The 24,339-nt window shown below is 43.8% G+C and overlaps 6 protein-coding genes across 7 annotated transcripts; 4 read left to right on the top strand and 2 right to left on the bottom strand.

Annotated features, from left to right (window-relative positions):
• Positions 1 to 1,571: 1,571 nt before the first annotated feature.
• LOC111081718 (E3 ubiquitin-protein ligase TRIM33) lies at positions 1,572 to 12,134 on the bottom strand. Of its 2 annotated transcripts, none has more exons than XM_022377857.2 (8): positions 12,033 to 12,134; positions 9,041 to 9,326; positions 7,623 to 8,788; positions 5,311 to 7,559; positions 3,538 to 4,054; positions 3,303 to 3,466; positions 2,999 to 3,231; positions 1,572 to 2,298 (listed from the first exon to the last, which is right to left on the bottom strand). In XM_022377857.2, the coding sequence occupies exons 3-8, from the start codon at positions 8,078 to 8,080 to the stop codon at positions 2,194 to 2,196; spliced, it is 3,726 nt and encodes a 1,241-aa protein (XP_022233549.2). In that variant the 5' UTR covers positions 8,081 to 8,788; positions 9,041 to 9,326; positions 12,033 to 12,134; the 3' UTR covers positions 1,572 to 2,193. The 2 variants fall into 2 exon arrangements, with proteins under 2 accessions (XP_022233549.2, XP_022233556.2); XM_022377864.2 differs by having other exon boundaries at positions 1,573 to 2,298; positions 3,538 to 4,006.
• Positions 12,135 to 12,911: 777 nt separating this feature from the next.
• LOC111082283 (zinc finger protein ZPR1) lies at positions 12,912 to 14,697 on the top strand. Its single transcript, XM_022378469.2, has 2 exons — positions 12,912 to 13,660; positions 13,723 to 14,697. Exons 1-2 carry the CDS (start codon positions 12,997 to 12,999, stop codon positions 14,418 to 14,420), a joined length of 1,362 nt encoding a protein of 453 aa, XP_022234161.1. The 5' UTR covers positions 12,912 to 12,996; the 3' UTR covers positions 14,421 to 14,697.
• Positions 14,698 to 14,753: 56 nt separating this feature from the next.
• Positions 14,754 to 15,262, top strand: LOC111082285. Its single transcript, XM_022378471.1, has 2 exons — positions 14,754 to 14,861; positions 14,917 to 15,262. Exon 2 carries the CDS (start codon positions 14,927 to 14,929, stop codon positions 15,158 to 15,160), a length of 234 nt encoding a protein of 77 aa, XP_022234163.1. The 5' UTR covers positions 14,754 to 14,861; positions 14,917 to 14,926; the 3' UTR covers positions 15,161 to 15,262.
• On the bottom strand, positions 15,197 to 16,056 carry LOC111082284. Its single transcript, XM_022378470.2, has 2 exons — positions 15,514 to 16,056; positions 15,197 to 15,448 (listed from the first exon to the last, which is right to left on the bottom strand). The coding sequence occupies exons 1-2, from the start codon at positions 15,938 to 15,940 to the stop codon at positions 15,285 to 15,287; spliced, it is 591 nt and encodes a 196-aa protein (XP_022234162.2). The 5' UTR covers positions 15,941 to 16,056; the 3' UTR covers positions 15,197 to 15,284.
• A 400-nt stretch (positions 16,057 to 16,456) lies between these two features.
• Positions 16,457 to 18,034, top strand: LOC111081558 (dolichyl-diphosphooligosaccharide--protein glycosyltransferase 48 kDa subunit). The gene is made up of 2 exons (XM_022377653.2): positions 16,457 to 16,654; positions 16,737 to 18,034. Exons 1-2 carry the CDS (start codon positions 16,516 to 16,518, stop codon positions 17,942 to 17,944), a joined length of 1,347 nt encoding a protein of 448 aa, XP_022233345.1. The 5' UTR covers positions 16,457 to 16,515; the 3' UTR covers positions 17,945 to 18,034.
• Positions 18,035 to 19,586: 1,552 nt separating this feature from the next.
• Positions 19,587 to 24,078, top strand: LOC111082335 (histone H3.3A). The gene is made up of 3 exons (XM_022378540.2): positions 19,587 to 19,693; positions 22,004 to 22,310; positions 22,404 to 24,078. The coding sequence occupies exons 2-3, from the start codon at positions 22,029 to 22,031 to the stop codon at positions 22,530 to 22,532; spliced, it is 411 nt and encodes a 136-aa protein (XP_022234232.1). The 5' UTR covers positions 19,587 to 19,693; positions 22,004 to 22,028; the 3' UTR covers positions 22,533 to 24,078.
• The last annotated feature ends 261 nt before the right edge of the window (positions 24,079 to 24,339 follow it).

The following is a 24,339-nucleotide window of genomic DNA, read 5'->3' as shown; positions in this document are numbered from 1 at the left end:
ACGCTTTTCACTTTCTGTTCTTTCGGTTGTTTCTATTGTTTCTGTTTCGGTTTTATATTGCATTTCATGTTATATTTGTTGGCCATATGTGCGGATTCGCACTGTTTCATGTGTGGTTTTGTTTTGGTTTGGTTTGTAAGCTTACAGATTAATTTGTATGTTGAGTTGGTTGATGGTTGGTTGTTTTTTGTAGTGCCAGAACACAGAACGCATAAACGTAATGAGCCTATCGAGAATGTGTGGTTTTTTCAAGGGTTCAGCGCGCTTGCCTGCTTGATCCTGATCCTGCTATTAAGTTAGTTATACGTGTTTCAATAGATATATGTATATTGCCCCGACACATTCAACCCCCATTCATCATATTTGCCTCTGTTTGTGGTGTACTGTGTTGTGTTTTTCTCTATTTATCGCTAACTTCTCCTCCTGCACACTCTCTCTCTCTCTCTCTCTCTCTTCTGGTTTTTTGTATATATATGGCAAAGTCATATAGTCATAGGATTTCACATATATGTTTAAGATATATATATATATATGTATATATATAATTTTGTAGTTTTTTGTTTTTCATATACTCATATATATATATATATATTTATATATAAATAGATATCACCTTATATAAGCAGCGTAAGGAAAAACCTAAACAATTTCAATTTGTTTTGTTTAAATTTCTTGTGTTTTTTGTTTTTGTTAGTTGTTTGGTTTCAGTTTGTTTTTTACGAAATCAAAATAAAACTACTTAGATTTCATCTTCTCCTGTCCATCCACCGTCCATCCTCTATAATTATTGCCTGTACGCGACCTTTTATGACGCCCTCAACAAATTGTTTATTCCTGTTTCTACACTTCTCTTCTCTTCTCGTCTCTCTCGCTTTTTTTTCGTTTATTTTTACTTGTTAGCAAAAAAAAGATGTGCACAAAAAGTTGCACATTTTGCTAGATTTACATAGATATAGAACTTTATACATACATATATACGTATATCTTTAGGTATATATATATATATATACATATATTTATTGTATATATGCGTGTTTTGTTTCGTTTGGTTTGGTTTATAGAAAAAGATTCTGGAAGGGTATATGCACAAAAAAGCTAATCGGACGATATAACAATATATATGTCTATATAGATAATAAGTAACATGTATAGTAGTGTTTGTGTTTGTGTGTGTATGTTTGCGTGTACTGTGTGTGTGTGTGTGTGTGTGTGTACGTGTGATAGTGTATTTTATGACAATTTTAACAAGAACAGAATCTTATGACGAAACGTATTATAATGAAAAACAGATTAAAAAAAGTTTTTAAAAAACATTTTGAAAATATCGGATCTTCCCTTTTGTTTTTTTAGTTTTTAGTTGTTTTTTTTTTTAGTTTTTGTTTAGACTAAGTAAAATATTTGTTGTTGGTTTTTCGTTTGTTAGATTTGTTTGATGTTTGGTTTTTGTTTTTGTTTTTATAATTTTTAATAGTAGCGCTAATTGTTTTTTGTTGTTTGTTTTTAAATTAGAGATCAAAAATAGTATTTGTTGCATTTTTCTTGTATCATTTTCATTTTGTTGTTATTTTATCGCCGTTTTTACACGCTTTTGTTGTTGTTTTATTATTATTTAAAAGGATTTTTTGGTTTTCGAGATTTTGTTTTTGCGTCCTTGTATTTCTCCAACTTGAATATATATAATGTGTCTATATATATATATATATATTCTCGATTATATACACTTTACTGTTGGCAATTGTTAGTGTTGCTGTTGACGTTGACGTTGCTGGTGACATTGACATTGATTTTGTCGCAATTGATGCTGTTGTAGTTGTGGTTGAAGATGTAGCTGTTGGTTTCGATTGGATTGCGACTATTTGGTAGATGGTCCATGACCGAATGCGGCTGCAGCGGCGGCGGGGGCTGCGGTGGATGCGGTGGCGGCTGCTGCTGCTGCTGCTGTTGGTGATGGTGTTGCTGACTGTTTTGGCTGCCGCTTGTGTTGGTATTGGCATTGGCGTTGGCATTTACGCTGGCGTTGTTCATCCTGTTTTCGTACTTCTGCTGCTTTCTCGCCAATATATGACAGATAGCATTGTGTGTATGGCCGGGCATCAGGTGACGACGACAGCCGTATATTTTCCCTGACGAGTATTTATAATTGTATTTGATCAAGTCGACTGACGGACGATTGTTGCGGGCTTTAATTTGCAATCAGTGAACATAGAGCGTATTCAGCACGAGAACGTGGTGATTGTTCTTGGCCAGAGTGACCACATATCCCTCGGATGTGATCTTCAGGCCGCAGCATCGTGAAACCTGTGAATAATTTGCATGTTAATCGCCGTGTCATATCAACTAACTTAAATACAAATGCGAGTTACTAGTATGCCATAAGATCAATGGATCAAAAATTCTAGGTTATGTGGCAGTATTTCTACAAATTCAAGGGACTAATAAGGATATAACTAGTAGATGTTTTTTAGGAACGAATTTGGTACAACTCGTAGACAGAAAATCAAGTGAGAGGCGAGTAAAATCACAATAAAGAGAATGTGAATGTGCTACTAATGGACCCAACGGAATATACAATTTTTTACATTCAGAATACAATGCACGAATACTCGTAAAATAAGTACATAAATTAATCAAAAGCTACATCATTTACTTCTACTTTTACTACAACTAAATATTGTCTTATGATAAGTATTTGATGGTACGAGCATGGTATAATTGTTTGGCAATATGAATGTATTGATATTGAGTACACAAAAATGTGTCGAAATAAAATAGTTAGAGATCGTTGTAATCAAATCATTATCATCACGAAACGCATACCAGAAATGTAGCTGGCTCAAAACAATGAAATGATAGTGTGGAAAATAAAAAAGCTTACATGTAAATTACAATTGGAACAGTGAGTATTGTCTTTTGAGAGTTCAGATGTGCGATGATGGCTCTCGTTTAGTTTGGTCTGATTGTGAGTGTGAGTGTGAGTGTAGGTGGGTACACAACAAACCTTAACATGGGGACACTCAAACTCCGACTGGAGGGCGCCCTCGCGCGAATAGCAGGCCACATGGAAGCGATTACCATGTGAATCACCGATGAGTACATCACCGGCATTCGATATATCAATGCCATTGGGGAAGCAGGTGACCTTCTCGTTGCCAATGCGATAGAGGAATGTACCATCGTCCTGGAAAACGGCCACACAATGACCCTTGAAATCGCAAACATAGAAATCGTTGTCTTGAAAAAGAAATAAAAAGAGTTATATTTGATTAGAAAATATTGGAAAAATAAAAAATAGGGACACTCACCTCGTATGGCAATATCAGAAGGTTCACGCATATAGTCACTGCAATCGAACCAGCGCACCAGCTCCCCCTCCTCGGATATAACAAAGACAGTGGGCGATACACTATCGACGGCCACAATATGACCCTTTGCTGTGACAGCCAGTCCGGCAACAATATCAATATATCTGTTAGGGATTAACACATATTAATTATGTATTTACACAAATACTATAAAGAAATATGTGTAGGCCCTCACCTGATGGCTATTTTGCGCATAAAATGTCCACATTTTGAAAATATCTGCATGCGCGAGCGCTCATTACCGCGATCGCAAACCACAAATTTTCCATTATTATGCATGACAGCCACTTTCCGGGGATACCATAGCTGTCCCTCCTCCTTGCCAGCGACCCCAAATTGGAATTTGAGGGCACCCATCTTGTCAAAGACCTCGATCCGATGATTGTTTGTATCGGCAACAATGATCTCCTCGTCAACGCCCAGGCAAAAGCCATGCGGGGAATTAAACTGTCCCTTGGCCGTGCCCAGGGAACCGAATTTGCATCTGATCTGCATGGGTGTGGCCTTATTGCGGCCGGTCACTACACTAGTGGTGCCGGGAGGGGCAACGGCATGGAAACTGTTGAGGCCAATATCCTCGACGCCGCCGACAATCGGATTGAGGGCCTGGAGGCTGGGCGAGGTGGCAGCTGGCAGGCAGAAATCTGATAAAAAATCAATTCCCGATGAGCTTTCGCTCGACAACAGATCATCTGTGTGCAGTGTCGCAGTGGGTGTGTGTGTGGGTTGGAGTGGTACAGTGGTAGAGGTTGGAGTGTGTGTGTGTGTGTGTGTGTGTGGAAGGAAAGGAAAGAAAAATAAACTCAAAAGCATAAGAACTGAAGGCGCGACAAGAAATAATAGGAAGGACACCATTGCAAGGTCTGGAAGAGATATACATGTTTACATTTTCTTATCATGAACATCTTTGACCCACATACAGGGATAAAATATCAAACTTGTCTTGGAAAAAGCTCTCTGCTATGATACAAGGAAATCTGTCTACTACGCGTTCCTACGAAGCTGGAAAAGTGTCTGCTGGAAAACTAAGACATCTAATGAACTAAGAAAACTGGCTGCCATGAAACTATAAAAGATTGTTGCTATAAAACCATGTAAGCTGCCTACTATGAGACTAGGAGAGATCTTTGATATGAAGCTAGGAAATCTGTCTGACATGTAACTACCTGCGAGAGGGAACGTTGCGAGCCGCTTCTGTTACGCGACTCTACTTTTACAGCCGTAATCAGTCAGTATATATGTAAACTTATGATTTATGTGAAATTTTTAAATATTTCATCAGTTTACATTTTTTGTTTCTACATCTGTCATGATGTAGATTTGAACGAGATAGAGTGTTTGCGAGTGAGAAAGAGAATGAGTAACGGCTGGTGGGGTTAGCAACTGAAAATTTCTTCATTCTGGATATAATAATAATTCGATCTGAACCAAATTCGGCAACCTGGTAAATATGGTAATTCTCTTCAAAGTTGTGCATGCCACAGATTTTCGCCTTTTGTGATGGCGGAAGAGGGCGTGGAAAAATTTCGAAATCCACTTGTAACAGTGTGATATACATACATGAGTCTGGAAGCCAAAATTGGTTGCACAAACGGCCTGCCACGAGAGTAGGAAAGCTGGCTGCTTCGTAGCAATTTGGAAAAAATTAAAACGGTTGTTGCAAAGCCAGATATTGGAGAATATGGGAAATATCCTAAAAGTGTATAGCTATTTTATAAAACAATAGTTAACCTGGTGATAATTTTTGACAGACGGAATTCATATAAAATTCGCGTAAAGAGCTCCTCTACATATCCTACATACATATCTTCCATCTCTTTTCTTTTCAATTATGATTTTCCTCAAGACTTTGCAATGGTTTAGAAAACAATAAATGGTACAGTATATAAAAACGAAAGCACCATTCGTTAAAGAGAGTATCGAATAGAATCGAATCGAATCCACTCACCATTATTATTGAGTCCCAATTTGGCCAGGGCCTGAAGATTGTTGAGCGCCCGCTGATCGCCGGACAGAATGTCCGCCAAAGTGATTGGTTGACTGGGCGTCACCGCTGAGGCGGGCATAACAGCCTGCTGCTGCTGTTGTTGCTGCTGTTGCTGCTGTTGCTGCTGCTGCTGCTGCTGCTGTTGCTGCTGCTGCTGTTGCTGCTGCTGTTGATGGTGCGAAGCTCCAGCGCCTCCGGCAACAGCTGAGCCAGCAGTTACCTGAGACACATTCGGTCCGGCGGCGGCACCGCCCACGGCCAATGCCTCGGATAGGGAATCGGACATTGTTTCGGTGAGACTGGCCAGCCTCGAGATATTGTACTCCAGCATGCTGAAGGACGAGGGTGGACCACCACCGCCGCCTCCGGCCATGCCATTGAGTGCGGCCATGTTGGGTCCGGGTCCGGCATTCAGATTGACATGAGGAGCCTGCTGCTGCACTTGGACAATGCCTTGAGGCGTCACCAGTTGAGCAATCTGCGGTGGCATAGGCTGCTGCGTCTGCGGCTGATGGAGTACTACTTGTTGTTGTTGTTGTTGTTGCTGCTGCTGGTGTTGTTGTTGAGCCTGCTGCTGTGCCTGCTGTTGTTGGTGTTGGTGTTGCTTCTGCTGTAGCTGCTGTTGCTGCTGCGCCTGCTGCTGCGCCTGTTGTTGTGTCTGCTGCTGCTGCTGCGCCTGCTGCTGTGCCTGCTGCTGAGGCATCTGCGGCATCTGTGGCAGCTGTGGCATCTGTGGCATCTGCGACATTTGTGTTAACTGCGGTAGCTGTGGCGTCTGCTGCAGCTGTGACGGTGAGTCCGGTGGCAGAGTGCTAATCAGCGAGAAGCTAGTCATGGCCGAGTTATCGCCATCAAAGGAGCTCTGCAATGAGGATGGCAACGAATTTGGACTAAACACAGCCGAACTGAGGCGTCCCTGCACCGAGGAGCTGCCGCGCGTCGAGGAGCTGCCACCTTGGGCATGGCCATGGCCCACAATCAGTGGCGACGAATGATGCAGCGATTGCAATGGCAACTGCGACTGCTGCAACTGCTGGTGCTGCTGATGCTGCTGCTGGTGCTGGTGTGACGACGGCACCGGTGACAATGGCTTGGGTGTATCCACGGGACTGCAGCTCGACTCGGTCGCAAATTTACCAAACATATTGCGGGCAAACTGCTCGAACCTTTCCGGCTTTGTCTCAAACTGTAGCTGGTAGTTGATGTCACATTTGGGTGTCTGCTCCATTAGTTTCTTGCACTGGGCTGTGACGAGGGGCTTCAGTAGCAGAAACTCCACGGCATTGGCCTTGTCAATGGCCCGCTGGCCAAACTGCGCCGCCTGCTGCAACCGCCCAGAGTTGTTCTCCAGACTCTGCATGAGATCCATGATCTTGAGCTCACGATCCGAGTGCAGGCGACCCAGTTCATTGATCAGATCGTCTCTGATCTTCTCGAGCATACGCTTGTACATCTTGTAGCTATCCTCGATCTGCTGATGGACCATGTCGTTTTGGGCTTGCAGTTCGGTGAGGGCGCTGCTTAGATTTCCGGTGGCATCATTGCAGTAGTCGGCTTTCTTTAGTGTCTCGCTAATGATATCCTCCAGATCGGCGCGCACTGCCTGCTCGGCAACGACGGCCGTCTCATAGTGATGGTCGCTGCCCTTGTGTTCGCCCAGCAGACAATCATTGCAGGTGGGCACCTGGCAGGTGAAGCAAAAGTATTTGAGATTCTCGCTAACATGCTGGCCACAGCACACGGGCTTATGGATGAACAGCTTGTCCTGGACGTTCTTCTGTAGATCCTCAATGCGCACCACCTGATGGTTCTCAAAGCATCGCATATACTTGTGGGCATTGTCGCAGCCGTTGCACAAGAAGTTTGCACAATCATTGCATCGGGATATGGCCTCTTCCTTGCTTTTGCACGAGGTGCAGGGTATCTGCTCCGATTCGAGGTTCGATAGATCCAGTATATTGGTCACAATATAATCGCATGTGAGCCCCTTCACACCCTTGGGACCCAGTCGGGTGACATCCTTGCAAACGGGACACTCCAACAGCAAGGGCAAACGATGCGAATGCTGATTCTCGCTGCCATCAAAGGAGGATGAGGAACAGCTATTGGGCGAACTGGCCGACACCGAATCAGTGGCCACCAGGGCCTGTAGACAATCCTCGCAAAAGACATGCAGACAGGTCAAGATGCGGGGCATAACCAAGCGAGAGCTATCAAATATTAGACAATATAGATATCATGTACATAATATGTAGATCTAGATATCGACTCACCTGCACAGCTTGCAGAGCTTATCCCCATCCTTGATCAGGCCACTGCACGAGTCCTCCAGCGAGTCTAGCTCGGTGACGCCATGGCTGCTCAGCTCCTGACTGCTCGCCGTGCTGTCTATGTCCACCACCAGACCCAGGCCCAGTCCCGACGACGTATTCGAATTAGCCGTTGATGGGGCCGGCGATGTAACCGAACCCGCGGCCGATCCAATGCTGGATGAACTAACGCTCGTCACATCTAGGCTGCCCACGGTGCTGCTGCCCTTGCCGGTGTCCGTGTCCGTGCCGGAGCTAGAGCTGCTCGAGCTGCTGGAACTGCTGGAGCTGCTGCTCGTGTTGCTCACATCCGTGTCCGTGTCGAGGACCGATAGATTGGTAACATCGTCGCACAGCGACACGTGAGACGACTCCACCGCCTCCACGGGAGATAAGACGATATGCTCCTCGAGGGTTGTCATTGTTGCCAGCAACAGGTTTTTTTTTCTTCGTTTATTTCTGTTTTGGTGTGGTGTGTGTTGTGTGTTTTATATAATCGAATATATATATAAATATATATTGACTTTTCCTCCTTTTGCCACCCACTCTGTGGTTGGATGTTGTGTGTGTTCGTCTTTTGTGGTTTCTTCCTTTTTGTGGGGTGTGGTGGTGTTGGTGGATGGTTGAATGATTGCGTAAAGGAGAGAGATTGTTGTGTGTGCTTATTCTTACAGTGGTTTTTTTCCACTCTTAAGTTGTGGAACCTTAACTTCTTCTTTTTTTTTTTTAGTTGTATAAATCCTTAAACTTTGGCTTTGGCTTTGTTTTGTTGTTGTTGTTTTTGTTGATGTATAAGAGTTGCACTTTTTCCACTTAGTTCTTTCTACGATTTTCGTTTTCGTTTTTAAATACTTTTGAGCTTAATATTATTGTTGATTCTGGTGCTGTTGCTGGCTCTCCTCCCTGATATTCTTGATCTCTCCACGAGCGGCCATGCCAAGCCTCGGTATTGAAATGATCCAGAAAACGGTACTTCCACACACAATCACACACAATAGTCACGAAGCGAAGAGCGAGTGCTGTTGTTGTCACACGAACACCAGAACGAGCAGCGGCGAAGACGCAGGCACAGCCAAAGAGCAGTTGGAGTGAGAGAGAGACGACTGAGAGGTTGAGTCGTCAGAGTAACGCTATTGAGTGGGAGTCATTCCGAGAGAGAGAGTGGGAGAGAGACTAATATGAGTTGGCGTCTCTCAGTTATCCATTTGCACGCATACAAACACACAAACACACATGCACTAACGCACGCACACACTTTAAAAAGCCGGCACGAATTATTACTGAATTGTTGCTGTTATTTGTTTTTCGATTACGTGTTGTTGTTGTTGTTGTTCTTAAGTTTGCAACGACTTATTTCTATTCGGATCTTTGGGAATACATACCATAAATACACACGTATATCATTTATTGACAATTTGTGGACATCCTCGGCGGCGATACTCCTCCTGTTTTGTGTGTGTTGCGTGTTTTGCCAGTCGTCTTTTTGATCCTTTGAGGTCAACGGTTAAAGCATTTGCATTGCGTGGGTGTTTGTTGCTTGTGATCTTGTTCTTGTTGATGCAGTTCTTTCTTCGTTCGGAACGACGACGAGCACGAAAAAAAGGACGACGAGACTACGACGATAACGAACACTGACGAAGAAGAAAGATAATGGACGACAGCGCCGCGCTGCAATTTGATAAATTTGTTGTCAGTAAATTAATGCAACAGTCGATTTCAATAATCGCCCACGATAACGATTACCTAAACCCTAATCAACGCGACAGAATCGATTAGTAATCACATAGGAACGATAACAAAAAAACCAAAAAGTAAACTAATACAAGAACACACAACAAAAGAACTAAATCAGCAACAATAAAAATAAAAACAAAACTAGAAAAGACAACCTAACGGAACGGCCTGCTCTACTGAACAACTGAGAGAAAGTGACAAATAAGGTTTTCAACCAAATAGATCCTTCATGATCCGTTTTGATTTGACATTTACTCTACATACATATGTACGTGTGTATGTATATATTTCGAAGGTTCAAACTGCGAATTATGGGATGCGTAAGATGCAAATAAGTAGTTGATGTCTCTTTTATTCAGGACTTCTTTAAGCAGTGGTAGGGGGAAAGCAGTCCGTACGCAGGCAGCAGTACCCTCCACCCCTTTCTCACTCAGACAACGCCTGTCGCTCTTATGCAAGAGCGCGCATATGCACGCACGCATTATGCTGCATATTTTACGGGTTGAGGCGAATCAGAAACATAAATCCAATTGGTATCCGATGCCGTTTGAGAAACGGCGGCACCGTTAGCTGGAAATAATGAGACCCTAAACCCCAATTCATAGGAAAGAAATCATTTCGTATTATGAATAAACAAAAAACGGTGACAGATCATGCCGCACATCATTTCAATTTGTTTAATCTGCACCGCCCACCACCCTACCCCCTTTTCATAGGATACACGTTTCATGCGAAAGCTGAGAGCGGGGATGGAATGGAGTGCAACGGTGGGGAGAGCAAGGGAGGAAGTTCTAGTTTACGTTACGTTTACGTTACGATTTCTGTTTTATATGTATAGCTATGTACTAGTACACAGACACACACACACACACACACACAAACAACACGCGCGCGAATCGTAAGCAGCTGAGCTCTTCTTTTGCTCTTTAGCCTTTGGCCATTTTTTTTTCGTCAGTTGAGGGGAGGAGGGGAACACGCAGGCGCCTGCGTCTGCGTCGAACGGTACCTGAAAGCAGCAGCAGTGCTGTCGTTTCATCTATCCCCCCCCCCCCCCACCAACCCATTTCCTCTAATCATCACCTCTTGAAGTCTAGCAGTCTATGTTGAGGGGGGGGCAAAGGCACGTAACGGACTAAAAACCAGTTTTTGGCTAATTGGTCCAATAAGTTAATTAGCTGTCAAACGAAATTGAATTGACAGGGAATTTGATTGGGAGGGGAATGAATGGAAAACAATCTGTGGAATATTCCAGTTCGTTCTTCGCCGTCTCCTGGCTTCCAATGACATTTTCACAGGGACAACCGTCTCACATTTAAACAAACAAAAATTGAGTCCTTGACCAGGGGAAAATTGCGTATGCAATTGAATATAGTACATACAAACTCAATAACCATCGCCGTTTACAGTTTGAAAAATTTTTTTTGGGCAGCGGATGTGTAACAGATTTAAAACTTGATTAGATGGTGGTCTCCCCTTCTATAACCGCTTACCCGACAAACGCAAACTCGCACATTCGAATAAATCAGCTGCAGAAAACAATTGCACACGCACATAGGTATGCATGTACATACATATGTACACATGTCAAGCACAGACACCGAGCACACACGTGGTAGTGAAATGTGACGGTTTTTTGTTTTATCCATTTACCGGATTTATTTCACTTTTTCAATGGTTGTCATGCCTCATGCCTCATTCCCAACGCCAACCCCCCCTCCACATCATCACTTCATCCTACCTAACGGTTTTTTGTGTGAGATTTACGTCGCAGCTGATTTTTTTTTCTCATTTCTTTCGCATCTTTTACGTACATTTTTTCTTCTAAACGCTTGTTTTGCTCTCTCGCTCTCACAATTGCGAACAGTTATTTTCGAGTGCAATGCTGGGGCCTGGCTGGGGTCCCATGTGTTTCGGGGCGCGCGACCGAAAGAGCGGCATGCATGTACATTTGTATTGGTGTGCGCAAGCTCGCTCAAACGCGGAGGCATAAAATAAGAGAACAGAAAAAGCAACGGCATCCCGCCACACACACACACACACATTTGAACACATATGTACCTACATATGTACTAGACTATTTGTATGAAAATTGAAATTGAAAATATGATTCTATTTTAGAATAATCAATCCTTATACTCTCTATTCAAACGCTTTACCACCTCACCACTGTTTCTGAGAGGGGGAACCCCTCCAAATGTAACTGTACAAATACCAGACAAGTTGTCGCCGTCCTTCTCCACCGCTCTCTTCTTGACAATAACTAGACCAGGGAAAAAGAACATTTGGTTGCTCCTTGAAGGCCCCTCCCGCAGTGGATGCAAGGAGCCTATGGACAAGACAGAGGAAGGGATGGAGAGGGTGTTACTAGCGTGTTGTCCTTGAACGCAAAATTTCCACTTGACTACCGCCCAGGTGGTCGTGGTCAGAAGACACACGCGACACAAGCGCACACACACCGAAACACACTGTATATAGCAGAACACAGACTAAAACGGGGAGCCAGCCGGAGGAGGAGAAGTACGCAAAGAAGGTCCTTGAAATGCCTAAACAGCAGCCATATCTGAACAAGATATAGCCAGACAGAAAGCCATGCGTTTACTGTCTTAAACTATTCGCCAATTATTCTTCATCTGGCGGTACCTTTTATGTATATTTCACACGTTTTTTCCTCTGCTCGTTACGATTTTATATACTTTTCGTCGCGTACACGAACGCACACACACAAACTAGAGGTGTCAAACCATCGAGGGCACTAACGATAGTATCGATATTTTACTGCTAGCCTCTACTATCGACGGTTTTGCGACTATCATGATAATATCGAGCTACAGTCGTTGCGCTTTTGATATGTTTGGATTGGCTGCTATAAAATACGAAGACACATTTGACAGGTGGCATCTAATTTTTACAATGGACAAGTTCCTAAAAGGTTTCAATGGTTCTCTAATAATTATTTGAGCCCGATAATATAACGATAGTATCGATTGATTTTTTCAAAACATTCAAAGTTGATATTCCTCGATTTTGATATTCCGTTTAATATTACTAGCTAGCTGAAACTCTCAGCCCTAAACAAATAATTTTATCCGATAGATACATAAATTTTCTACAAGATTGGCAAGTTTTCAGAAGTCCTTTTTATTGGATTATTTACATATTAAGGTTCAAACAAAAACAACATAAAACGAATGTGACGTCGTTTCGTGGCGTTGCCAGACTCGTGCAATTCGTAGTTGCTGCGGGCTGCCATACCATGATATTTTGTTATATGAAATTCGTCAATTTTGATATTCAGTTTAATATTACTAGATAGTCGGCCCTCTCAGCTCTAAAAACACCTTGAGCACGTCTGACGCGCAGACATATACAGAAAATTACCTTCTCATTTGCAACATATACCGCAAACATACCTTGAATTCAAAATATCTATAGTGCCATCCGGCTATCGACTGCCTGCTGCAGTCATAATTCATGTAGAATTCATGTAAAAACCACGTAGAAATGCCATCAATACATATTGTAAAATCACATCCCTAACTGGTTGCACGTTGCTCATATTTTATTATTCAGCAATATTTTAAGTGAGATTTTATTTTCTATAAACATGTCAACTGTGGGCGCTGCGAATAGTGCCGCCAGCGTGGACGAGGCGCGTCCGGAGGCAATATTTCGCGAAATCAATGCCGATCAGACGGAGGATGTTGTCGAGATTGAGTCGGTCTGCATCAGTTGCTTCCAGAATGGCATCACCCGTGTGCTGCCCACCAAAATTCCCTTCTTTCGCGAGGTGGTGATCATGTCCTTTAAGTGCGACAGTTGCGGCTACTCGAACAATGAAATGCAGTCGGCATCCGAGATCCAAAAGTCTGGCATTCGCATCGAGCTGGAGGCGAAGACGGCAGCCGATCTTAATCGGCGGGTGGTGCGCTCGGACAACTCCAGCATCAACATACCCGAGGTGGAGCTGGAGATACCAGTGCAATCGCAGAAGGGCGAGGTGACCACGGTGGAGGGTATCATCGAACGCACCATTGCCGGACTGTCGCAGGACCAGGAGAAGCGCCGCATCGACCATCCGACCGAGGCGGCATCCATTGATGTCTACATTGATCGACTGAAGCAGCTCAAGGAAATGAAGAAACCCTTCCGCCTCCTGCTCGAGGACATTTCCGGTAACAGCTTCATTGAGAATACTGTGGCGCCCGCCACAGATCCACAGCTAAAGACAGCGTTCTTCACTCGCTCCAAGCAGCAAAACGAACAACTGGGTAAGTGGATTAATTGATTGTCAGTCGCCATGGATAACGATAACTCCATATCCCCCAACCAGGTCTTTACGACCAGAACCACGACGATCATCTGCTGCAGCCCATCGCCGAGGACGAGTGGCCCATCGAGAATCTGCAGGGCGAGGTTCTGCAGTTCGCCACCAACTGTCCCAACTGTCAGGCGCCGTGCGAGACGAACATGAAGCTAACGGAGATACCGCACTTTAAGGAGGTGGTCATCATGGCCACGGTGTGCGGCAGCTGCGGCCACAAGACCAACGAGGTGAAGTCGGGCGGCGGTGTCGAGAAACAGGGCGTGCGCTTCAAGGTGAGCATTGCCTCCAAGGACGATCTGTCCCGAGATGTGCTCAAGTCCGAGACGTGCAGTCTTTCGATACCCGAACTTGATCTGGAGGTGGGGCCCCATGCCCTCTGTGGACGTTTCACCACCATTGAGGGTCTGCTGGTGGCCATGCGCGACCAGTTGGACGGCACCTTCTTCCATGACTCCGCCGATGAGAAAACCAAATCAAAAATGGATACATTCCTGGAAACATTCGATGCGGTCATGAAACTGGAAAAAGTCCTCACTCTGGTGCTGGAGGATCCCGCTGGCAATACCTATGTACAATCGCTGAGCGATGACGATACAGAGGCGGACGACAAGCTGATTGTGGAGAGATATGATCGCTCCTTTGACGACAACGAGCAGTTGGGTCTGAACGACATGAAGACCGAAAACTATGAGCAGGATGCGTGATAACCGTTGCTCTACTCTTACACTAGGAACTTATCTTAAATCAAAAAGAAAAATACAAATTAATATTCAAGGCCACTGCAGTCGCCCCTTTAAAAAGTATATTTAAAAAAGAAAAGAATTTTTATTTCGATCCTAAAAAAATATCGATATTGGCCCTGTATGTAAAAATTCCATATGCGAGCATTGCGGGCCACCCTTTCGAATAACAATTCGTGATCTACTTTAAAATCAGCTTCGTTTGGGACAATAAAGCGCATTTATTTGTTAATAAAAGAGCACAAAAAGGCATTTTTAAATTTGGAACAACGCAATAATACGTGTAGTTGACATGGCATGTAAACTACACAGCTGCTGTGTATATCGATATATCAATATATATTAAACATCATCCCCACCAGCAGCTGCTTGTCTCTTGTTGTGTAACTGAAACGGCAATTTTTGGTAAATAATTGCAAAATATCCCTTGAAAACCCACCAAAACAATATACTTTAACAGAGCACCGAAGATGTCTGCAACCGCCGCCCGTGGCACAACGTCGCTGCTGAAGCGCGCCTGGAACGAGATACCCGACATTGTCGCCGGCTCTGCCATGGCCATTTGTGGCATCGTGATGGCAGGAATCGGAGTGGCCAACTATTATGCCAAGGACGGCGACAATCGCCGCTACAAACTGGGCTATGTCGTCTTCCGTCACGACGATCCCCGTGCCCAGAAGGTGCGCAACGATGAGGATGATTAAAGAAAGCCAACAACAACAAACTAGCAAAAAATGTCATTCTCATTGCACCACTTTTTTTTTTTGCTTCATGCTATAGCTAAGTAAAACAAAAACATAAACGTACACACAATGGAATGGCGTTGGATTATGGGCTGTACTGTACGTCATGCACGAATCTGCAATGGAATCTGCAGGCCTTTGCCGTGTGGAACCGCGCCTCGCAGAGAGCGCACTTGTAGTTCCCTTCCTCTGTCGGCGGCTCGGCCACTGGCCCTGTCGGCAACATATACGCCATATCTGGGGAAGATGCTGAAACGAGAGAGGACGAGGATTAATTCATTTCGATAAGTTCAGTGTGTGCGCCAGTAGCCTACCTGTTCCAGGCTCTATTTTGAATATCACTGTGTTGGTGGGGGTATCATCAGTCTGATGGGCATCCTCGATAGCCTCGACACTGGGGTACAGCGTGTACTCTATTTTGGCTTTCGCCTGCGTCTTTGAGGCCAGGCTGCGCTTTCGTCTCTGCTCGAATTTCAGTGCCACATTGAATTCTGCGTGGGCTGTTACCCAGGTGTTGTGAAACTCGTAGGCGAGGCTCACTTTCTTTACGCAAATGCGACAGATCTGCTTGGGATAGTCATCGTCCTCCTCTAAAGATGTCAGCGACGCGGGCAAACAGGCCGTAAGGATATCCAGTAGCGTCACTTTCTTACCACGTACCATGACCACATCCTCGAAGATGTTATGGGACTCCACGCACTCGCTGCCGCAAGTTCGACAGCAGCTTTCGAATATTTCCATTGCGCTTTCTTACCAATCAAAACTTTTCTCTTAGATAAACCTATTTCTGCCTTTTGTATACAGAGAACTATTCAAATACGCGAGTCCATGGAAGCCTGGCGCTGTATCGGGGGTATTCCAGTAAATGTTGCATCCCTGATACGGTTCGGTCTGTTATGAAACTCGCAAAAGTTTATAAACATTTTTAAAGATTAAACAGAAATTAGAAGAAAAAGCGTTATTTATAAGATATTTGTCGAGTTCCTGACAGTTCCATACTGTGTGTAACAATATAGATCTCTTTTACGAAACCCTAATATGGGATTACTAAGTGAAATATCGGATCAAAAATGAATTTCCGTATCGTTGTAAGTCGGTCCATTGCAAGGGTTTTACTACATTCAAAGATAATGAATGAAAATATATTGTGTGAATTGCACGATTCCACACACTCAAGAGTACCCTTGCTGCGCTCAAAAACACAGCGCGCAGTGAGAAACGCACTAACGCGTAGCCTCCATCGTCGCGGCCATTTATAGTGGTTCTTTTTTTTTTGTGTCACAAAAGCCGGTCCGGGAGAAAAAAGGGTCTTAAATATGTGGAAATTGGTACTAATCGCCCTGCTGGGCATTTCTAATTGCAATGCAGTTTTGCAGACGGATGCCAATACGCTTGTGCTGCTCGACAATCTGGCCATACGCGAGACTCACTCGATTTTCTTCAAAACGCTGCAGGGTAAGAGACACCGCGCCCGGCTTCTGGCCCTAACCTATGACGTGTACAAATTTTGATTGGGGAAAAACGAATTTCATTGCAGATCGCGGGTTTAAGCTAACCTACAAGCTAGCGGACGACTCTAGCCTGCTGCTGTCGCGCTATGGCGAGTATCTCTTCAAGAATGTGATCATCTTTGCGCCCAGTGTGGAGGAGTTTGGCGGCGACATCAATGTGGAGCGTTTGGCCAAGTTTGTGGACGACGGTGGCAATGTTCTGGTGGCTGGCAGTGAAAAATCTGGTGACGCCCTGCGGGAGTTTGCCTCGGAGTGCGGCTTCGAGCTGGACGAGGAGAACGCTGCGGTCATCGATCATCTAAACTACGACGTCAGCGATGCTGGCGAACACACAACCATCCTGACATCGGCCAAGAACCTGATCCAGGCCGATACCATTGTTGGCAAGGAGAACAGCAAGGCCGACTCGGCACCACTGCTGTACCGAGGTACGGGCCTGATTGCCGACAAGGAGAACCCACTGGTCCTAAAGCTCCTCACCGCCGAGAGCAGCGCGTACAGCTACAATCCTCAGTCCAGTGTCACCGATTATCCGCATGCTGTGGGACGCGGCACTCTGCTGATTGCCGCTCTCCAGGCGCGCAACAATGCCCGTGTCGTCTTCTCCGGCTCCCTGCTCTTCTTTTCGGACGAGAGCTTCACCACGGCCGTCCAGTATGCCCAGAGCGGTGTGTTCCACAAGCTCTCCGGCAATCGAGTCGTCGCTGAGTCCATCAGCCAGTGGGTCTTTGGCGAGACCGGCCGCCTGCGCGTTGCCTCTGTGCAGCACCACAAGGAGGGCGAGCTGCAGCCCCCAGTGGAGGCGTACACCATCACCGATCCCGTGATCTATACCATTGCCATTGAGGAGCTGGTCGCTGGGAAGTGGCAGGCGTACAAGGCCAGTGACATCCAGCTGGAGTTTGTGCGCATCGATCCGTTCGTGAGGACCTTCCTGAAGCAGACCAAGACGGGCAGCTACGAGGCCAGGTTCAAGATACCCGATGTCTACGGCGTTTACCAGTTCAAGGTGGACTACAATCGTGTCGGCTACACCCATCTGTATAGCACCACCCAGGTGTCGGTGCGTCCGCTAGAGCACACGCAGTACGAGCGCTTCATTCCCAGCGCCTTCCCGTACTACACGAGCGCCTTCTCCATGATGATTGGCGTCTTTATCTTTTCGTTTGTGTTCCTTCACTTCAAGGATGAGCCCCTCGGCAAACCGCTCAGGGAGGACAAGAAGTCGCAATAGAATATTTAATACTTTAAACAAGCATTCTTGCAATTGTGAATGCAATGCAATCAAAAATAAAATCATTTTACACTGATTTCCACCACTAAACCCTCTCCCCCTGTTTTATGCGTCTCTTCTGCTTCCTGTCGTTGGGAGTCTGGGCAAACGTGCCCTGATACTATCCAACCCGGAACAGTACTTAGTATAAATGCAATCTGCTCTATACTCTTTCCACCTATTGACAAATATTCAAGATGTTTGCATTCCGGTCCGCCACTGGACGAGAAAGAGTGAGAGAGGACGAGGGCTCTGGTCGACGGTGTGGACATTTTTGTTGACCTATTTTATTGAAACCTTACTTTATAGACAATCTCATAACAAAGAGTCAATAAAATAAGCCAGATTGAAGAAAATTGAATCAACTATCTGATAAAATAATATGTTCAGTCGTTTAAGTCCTAAATAGTTTGTAATATTAAATCGAATATCAAAATCGAGGAATACGATTTCAATTAATAAAATGGAACGTTATCCCATTGTCGACCAGGGGGTATTTAATATTCCCACAAAATGTATGTAACTTTAACATATTTTACGCATTACAGGTGAAAGATGTCGGTGGTCATTTTTGTTTTGTAAGTAAAGAGGAAGATGGAGTTACAAGGAGCCTCTACAAACAGTATTATTTACCGCGGTTTAACAAAGGGTGCTCAAATTTTTAAATATAGGGGTGTTAAGTGGGTTAAGTCTCGTTTGATGCCCTGGTTTTTTTATGGCATGGTATTTAAATGGTTTTTCTCGAAACTGAAATGGTATTTAATGGTATTTATTTTTTAGCGACATGGTATTTCTTATCGTTATCGGTCACGTTGCTTGCAATTTTGCATTAGCTTAAACCTTATTTAATAAATAATCTTTAAAATAAGCCAGTTTGTTGAAAATTGATTATCCTAATTGATAAAATGATATGTTTAGTTGTTAAAGTCATAAATAGCTAGTAATATTAAACCGAATATCCAAATCGAGGAATATAAACTTTGAATGTTTTGAAAAAAAACAATCGATACTATCGTGATAGTATCGAGCTTAAATAATTATTAATTATTAATTTTTGTTGTTGTTGATATTTATGGTATGGCAGCCCGCTGCAACTACGAATTGCACGAGTCTGGCAACGCCACAAAACGACGACACATTCGATCTATGTTGTTTTTGTTTGAACCTTAATATGTAAATAATCCAATAAAAAAGACTTCTGAAAACTTGCCAATCCTGAACCAAATTTATGTATCTATCGGATACAGTTATTTGTTTAGGGCTGAGAGTTCCAGCTAGCTAGTAATATTAAACGGAATATCAAAATCGAGAAATATCAACGTTGAATGTTTTGAAAAAACAATCGATACTATCGTGATAGCTCTAATAATTATTAAAAAACCATTGAAACCTTTTAGGAACTTGTCCATTGTTAAAATTATATGACACCTTTCGATTTGTTTACAAATGTGTCTTCGTATTTTATAGCAGCCAATCCAAACATATCAAAAGCGGAACGACTGTAGCTCGATACTATCATGATAGTCTCAAAACCATCGATAGTAGAGGCTAGCAGCAAAATATCGATACTATCGATAGTGCCATCGATGGTTTGACACCTCTAGGAAAAAAGTCTTGATTGTGAAATTTTCGTCGAAGTGTGTGTTCGTGTGTTCTCTGTGAAAAAATCTTGAAATTTATAGATTTCCAGTTTGTTAAACTAATTAAACGGTGAGTGCTCTTTAAAAGTCTATTAAAATATATTTACTCGCTTAAGATTTGCTTGATAGCTGTAGAGGAAATGTTTTTGTTAAAATAATATGCGGTAGATATGTATGGACGACAATTTTGTTTTCGGGGCTCCGGCGGCCGTCTAGCGGAGCCCTGATTTTACATGTCTGCTTAGTTTTTTTTCTGGTTTTCGGGTGCTCCGCTGGCCAAACCAATCGGTGGAGCCCTAAAATGTTCAGTTCTCGTATTCGGGGCTCTGACAGCTGGCGGAGCCCCAAACTTTTGACGTCTGTCTGCATCTGTTTTTATTGTTGGGGTTCCGGTGGACGGCCAGCAGATTTGTAATACCGCTTTACAAATATTTTTTTTTCTTGTACGACGGATACACACACAAATGCACGAAGACGACGTGAGAGGTGACTTCGTTTTGCACGATGGATGCATTGAAGTGGGGTACCGTACCGTTTGTTGTTTCTCGAATTTTCAAAATGGCTGCCAGAGGGAGAGTAGCAACAAAATAGTTTAAGTGATTGTTATAAATATTTGTGTGAGTATGGAAAGTATGGACCATCAAAAAGGGCGCGAGAATATATATTTACATATTTTGGTTGTAAATCAGATAAAATAATTTGTTATTAATTGGTGAGGCGGTTCCTTTTTTTTTTTGGTGTGAATTTCCACACACACACATGCAAGCATTACAATGCATATACGAAATAATGTGTTAAAAAGTGCTACATTTAACAGTTTTGTGAGAATTTTCGAGATCGTTAAAAACAAAAACGGTGCATATTAAAGGTGTACTTAAAGTAGTTTTATATTTTAACAATATCTAAATTTGTATGCGCTGTGCTTTTTGTCTGAACCAACACATACGTACATGCATATGCATACTCATGTGATTGTGTTTTTATTTTTTGTTGAGTGCTGTACGACACACAGATGTTTAAATCTACATTTGTATGTGTGTGCGTAACGAGACGAATTAAATAGTTTTGTGTAATAAAAAAAAGGCGGGCAAAGAAATAAAATAATTTTGTGTGCAAGTGTGTCTTCGTGCCCACATGCATACATATATGTAGATAGATAAGTGCAGTTGCATATTTGTGTGACTAGTCATGCGCACTGGTTTGGTCGATGATGATTTGTGCTTTCAGAAGGCTCTCCACCTCCCCCGGGTTACAGTTATAGTCCCAGTCCCCCCTGCTTGCATCATATTCTCTTTTGTCTGGAGTTTCGTTGGGATGTGCAGCTGTCACACACACACACACACACAGACATACACGGACACGCCACACGAATTCACATGTAGGCTCTGACAAACGACGCAATTTGTTGGCTGGCCTGGCCGCCACAACCACTGGCGCTCTCTGTCTAACGCCAATCGTAGTAGTGCCATCCCTCTTTGTCTTGGCGCGTTTTAATGCGCGCCATCGCAATAATTTATTTTGTTTTGTTTACTTTTTTGGCGCCTCGTACAATTTAACGTTCACTTCACACACACACACACACACGCAGAAACCAAACCTCTTCGCACCCCACCCCGCCGCGCTCTGGAAAGTAATATTTTTCCAGGCCAATTCAGATCGGGAAGAGTAAGACGGTGAAGAATATTGGGTAAAAATAACAGAAATAGAGAGAAATGTAAAACCACGAATCATTACTTCAACTTGATTGATTCCGCATAAAAAAATAAAATAAGTTGAAGAGGCGCGCAACACGACAAAAAAAAAAAAGAAAGGCCCAGCATGGCTCGGGGGAAACGACATACAAAAAAAAAGATGATGGAAAAAAGAGCGAATCATGTTGTGTGTGCTCATGGAAAAAGAAATATATGCACTCGCACAATGGCTCAAGAGGGCGCTGAAGAGGCACTCGAAGCGAAGCTGCTGCCGCCGCCGGGGGCCAGAGCGAGCCATAGCTGCGACTGAGGCGGGCAAGCCCAAGCTCACCAAGACACCAGACGTCGTCCGTCTCCACTCGAGTGGACGTTTCTCAAGTGTTACCCAGAAAGCACCGAATGCCGGCAAATGGAAAATGTAGAGGAACTGAGCAGCAGCAGCTGGCCAAAGATTTCAACCCTCGCTAGGTTTTCCTCTGGGCCACAGCGGCCTCATCTGCCACAGTTGGCTGCCAGCGCTCTGGCGCTGAGCATCGCCCGCTTGGGCATTGCTCCTCCGAAAGTCTAGAAATTGTGTAGAATAGGATCAAAGTCAGTGTTTTAAGTGTAACCGTAGAAATTTAACTCAAATTGAAGAGGATCAAAATCTTTTACTAAAAAGGGAATTCAATTTTGTACGGATTTTGCAGTCTTTGATTCAAATAAAGAAGAAAAATGGCTCGTACCAAGCAGACCGCCCGTAAATCGACTGGAGGCAAGGCTCCACGTAAGCAGCTGGCCACCAAGGCCGCTAGGAAGTCGGCCCCGTCCACCGGTGGCGTCAAGAAGCCCCATCGTTATCGTCCCGGCACTGTTGCCCTTCGTGAGATCCGTCGCTACCAGAAGTCGACTGAGCTGCTCATCCGTAAGCTGCCGTTCCAGCGTCTTGTTCGTGAAATCGCTCAGGATTTCAAGACCGATCTCCGTTTCCAGTCGGCTGCCATTGGTGCCCTTCAGGTGAGTCCCGTCCCGTCCCCAATCCCCCTCTCGCTTAGATGCACGAATGACCTGAACTGAACTAAAACTATCGATCTCTGGTACATCTTACAGGAAGCCTCCGAGGCCTATTTGGTGGGCCTGTTCGAGGACACCAACTTGTGCGCTATTCACGCCAAGCGCGTCACTATTATGCCCAAGGACATTCAGTTGGCGCGCCGCATCCGTGGCGAGCGTGCTTAAGGAGGAGCAGTATGGTCACAGTGTAGTGTAACAATTCCCCGTGCAATGGACGCGCGACCGCTGCGCTGCTACACACAACAACAACAAAAACCAGCAGAAGCAGCAGCAATACAAACATCATGCAAATGGTCGCGCCACATTGATGGGCAAATCAAAAACAAGTTGATCAATCATCCATTCATAAACCTACATGTATACACCTACCATCTTTGTTTTCGAGTTAAGATTAATTTAAGAAGAGGCAGTTTTCTTTAATTTAATCCTTCGAAATGCTGGCAACTTGGGCACCCACACAACACAACGGTTCGTTCGCCCGATTGCCATCGCAAGAGATGGCACCTGAAGATTTAACTTAAACATACATACACATATTGCGCATAACACTTATTATTATTGCTATTATAATTGTACATTAGAACTTAAGTTTTTTTTCTATATATATTTATATATATATACAACATATATATATATATATTGTAAGCCACCGTCGTCGCTGCGCCGCAAACTACATGACTCGCTCGCTCTCTCTCATCCCATTCAAATGGGATCCCAATGTCTCGGAGCATCGCCACCACATCTCCAACTGTCGTGGAGGATGCGCTGTTTGCTGGCAGAACCCATTAACTAATTGCCCTGTGGAGTGGTCCCCGAAAGAAGCTGCTGCATGGGGCATGCCGCACCAATACCATCCAGCGAGTGTGAATGGGGACTGCTGGCAAACAGCAAGAGACCAGGAGGTTGGCTATACCCGGCGAGAGAGTGAGAGTCATGGGAGAGACGGCAAGCGAACGGTTGGTAGGCAAACAACACTTTTAACACCCAACTTAAACAACCAACAACAACATCTGAAAATGGTATCCAACATAACACCGAAGACCGAATTGAGTACACTTATTTCTAAACATATATACATACATATACCACGTAAACAAACAAGCAAACAAAAAAAAACATACATATATCTTGTAGACACTAGATATAAAATAGATCTTGTTTTTTTCGTCCTTTCCTTTACTCGCGGGACCCGAACAACGGTTATTGCTGTTGGAAGATCAAGCAATATTAGTACACCACACACACACATATAAATACCACCCATCCATGTTGTGGTGTTACGGCGAGAGTAGGAAACGAAAGGAATAAAACAAGTGGCCCCCCCCTGGTGGCTCGTTCCGCTCTCTCTCACTGTGTGGGGAGCGGAGACGAAGGTAGTTGATTAAATAAGTTTTAGAATTACATGCATTTTATACGTTTTAGGCGAGAGAGAACGAAGAGAAATAGAACAGAACGCTAGCCACCCCCACGGATCATGTATGGTGAGATGGTGTGATGGTGGGATGGTGGGGCGGGCATTCAAAACACACGCATAGATTGCAGAAATTAACGTAAACTTCAATAACAACAAATTACACATTATTATATACATATGCTATATATTATAAAACAAAACAAAAACAAAAAAAATACACATTATATACAAGCAATACATAGAAATAGTTTACAACAAAATTCAGCAGAAATCTTTATCTTGAAGATTGTCACAGCATCCAAGAACAGAACATCAGAAATTAACCAATACAGCAACAACAACAACAAAAACATAACACCCAAAATGGCTAAAGAAATTGTAAACCCTAAAACTCTTTTAAACTACAAAACAACAAAAATCACACACAAAAAATAAACGGTTTTTTCTAGAGAAGAAACCAAAAAAAAAAAAACCATTTACTGTGTCTTTATTTTGTGGGGGGTGGTGGTGGCTGGTGGCCTCATGGGTACAGTTGCCTACAAAAGCTAAGCAAACGTC

This window comes from Drosophila obscura, unplaced genomic scaffold (genome assembly GCF_018151105.1).
Source record: "Drosophila obscura isolate BZ-5 IFL unplaced genomic scaffold, ASM1815110v1 contig_73, whole genome shotgun sequence".
Taxonomy (NCBI): domain Eukaryota; kingdom Metazoa; phylum Arthropoda; class Insecta; order Diptera; family Drosophilidae; genus Drosophila; species Drosophila obscura.
The sequence above is the reverse complement of the archived record's forward strand: the minus strand, read 5'-3'. Positions and strand labels throughout refer to the sequence as shown.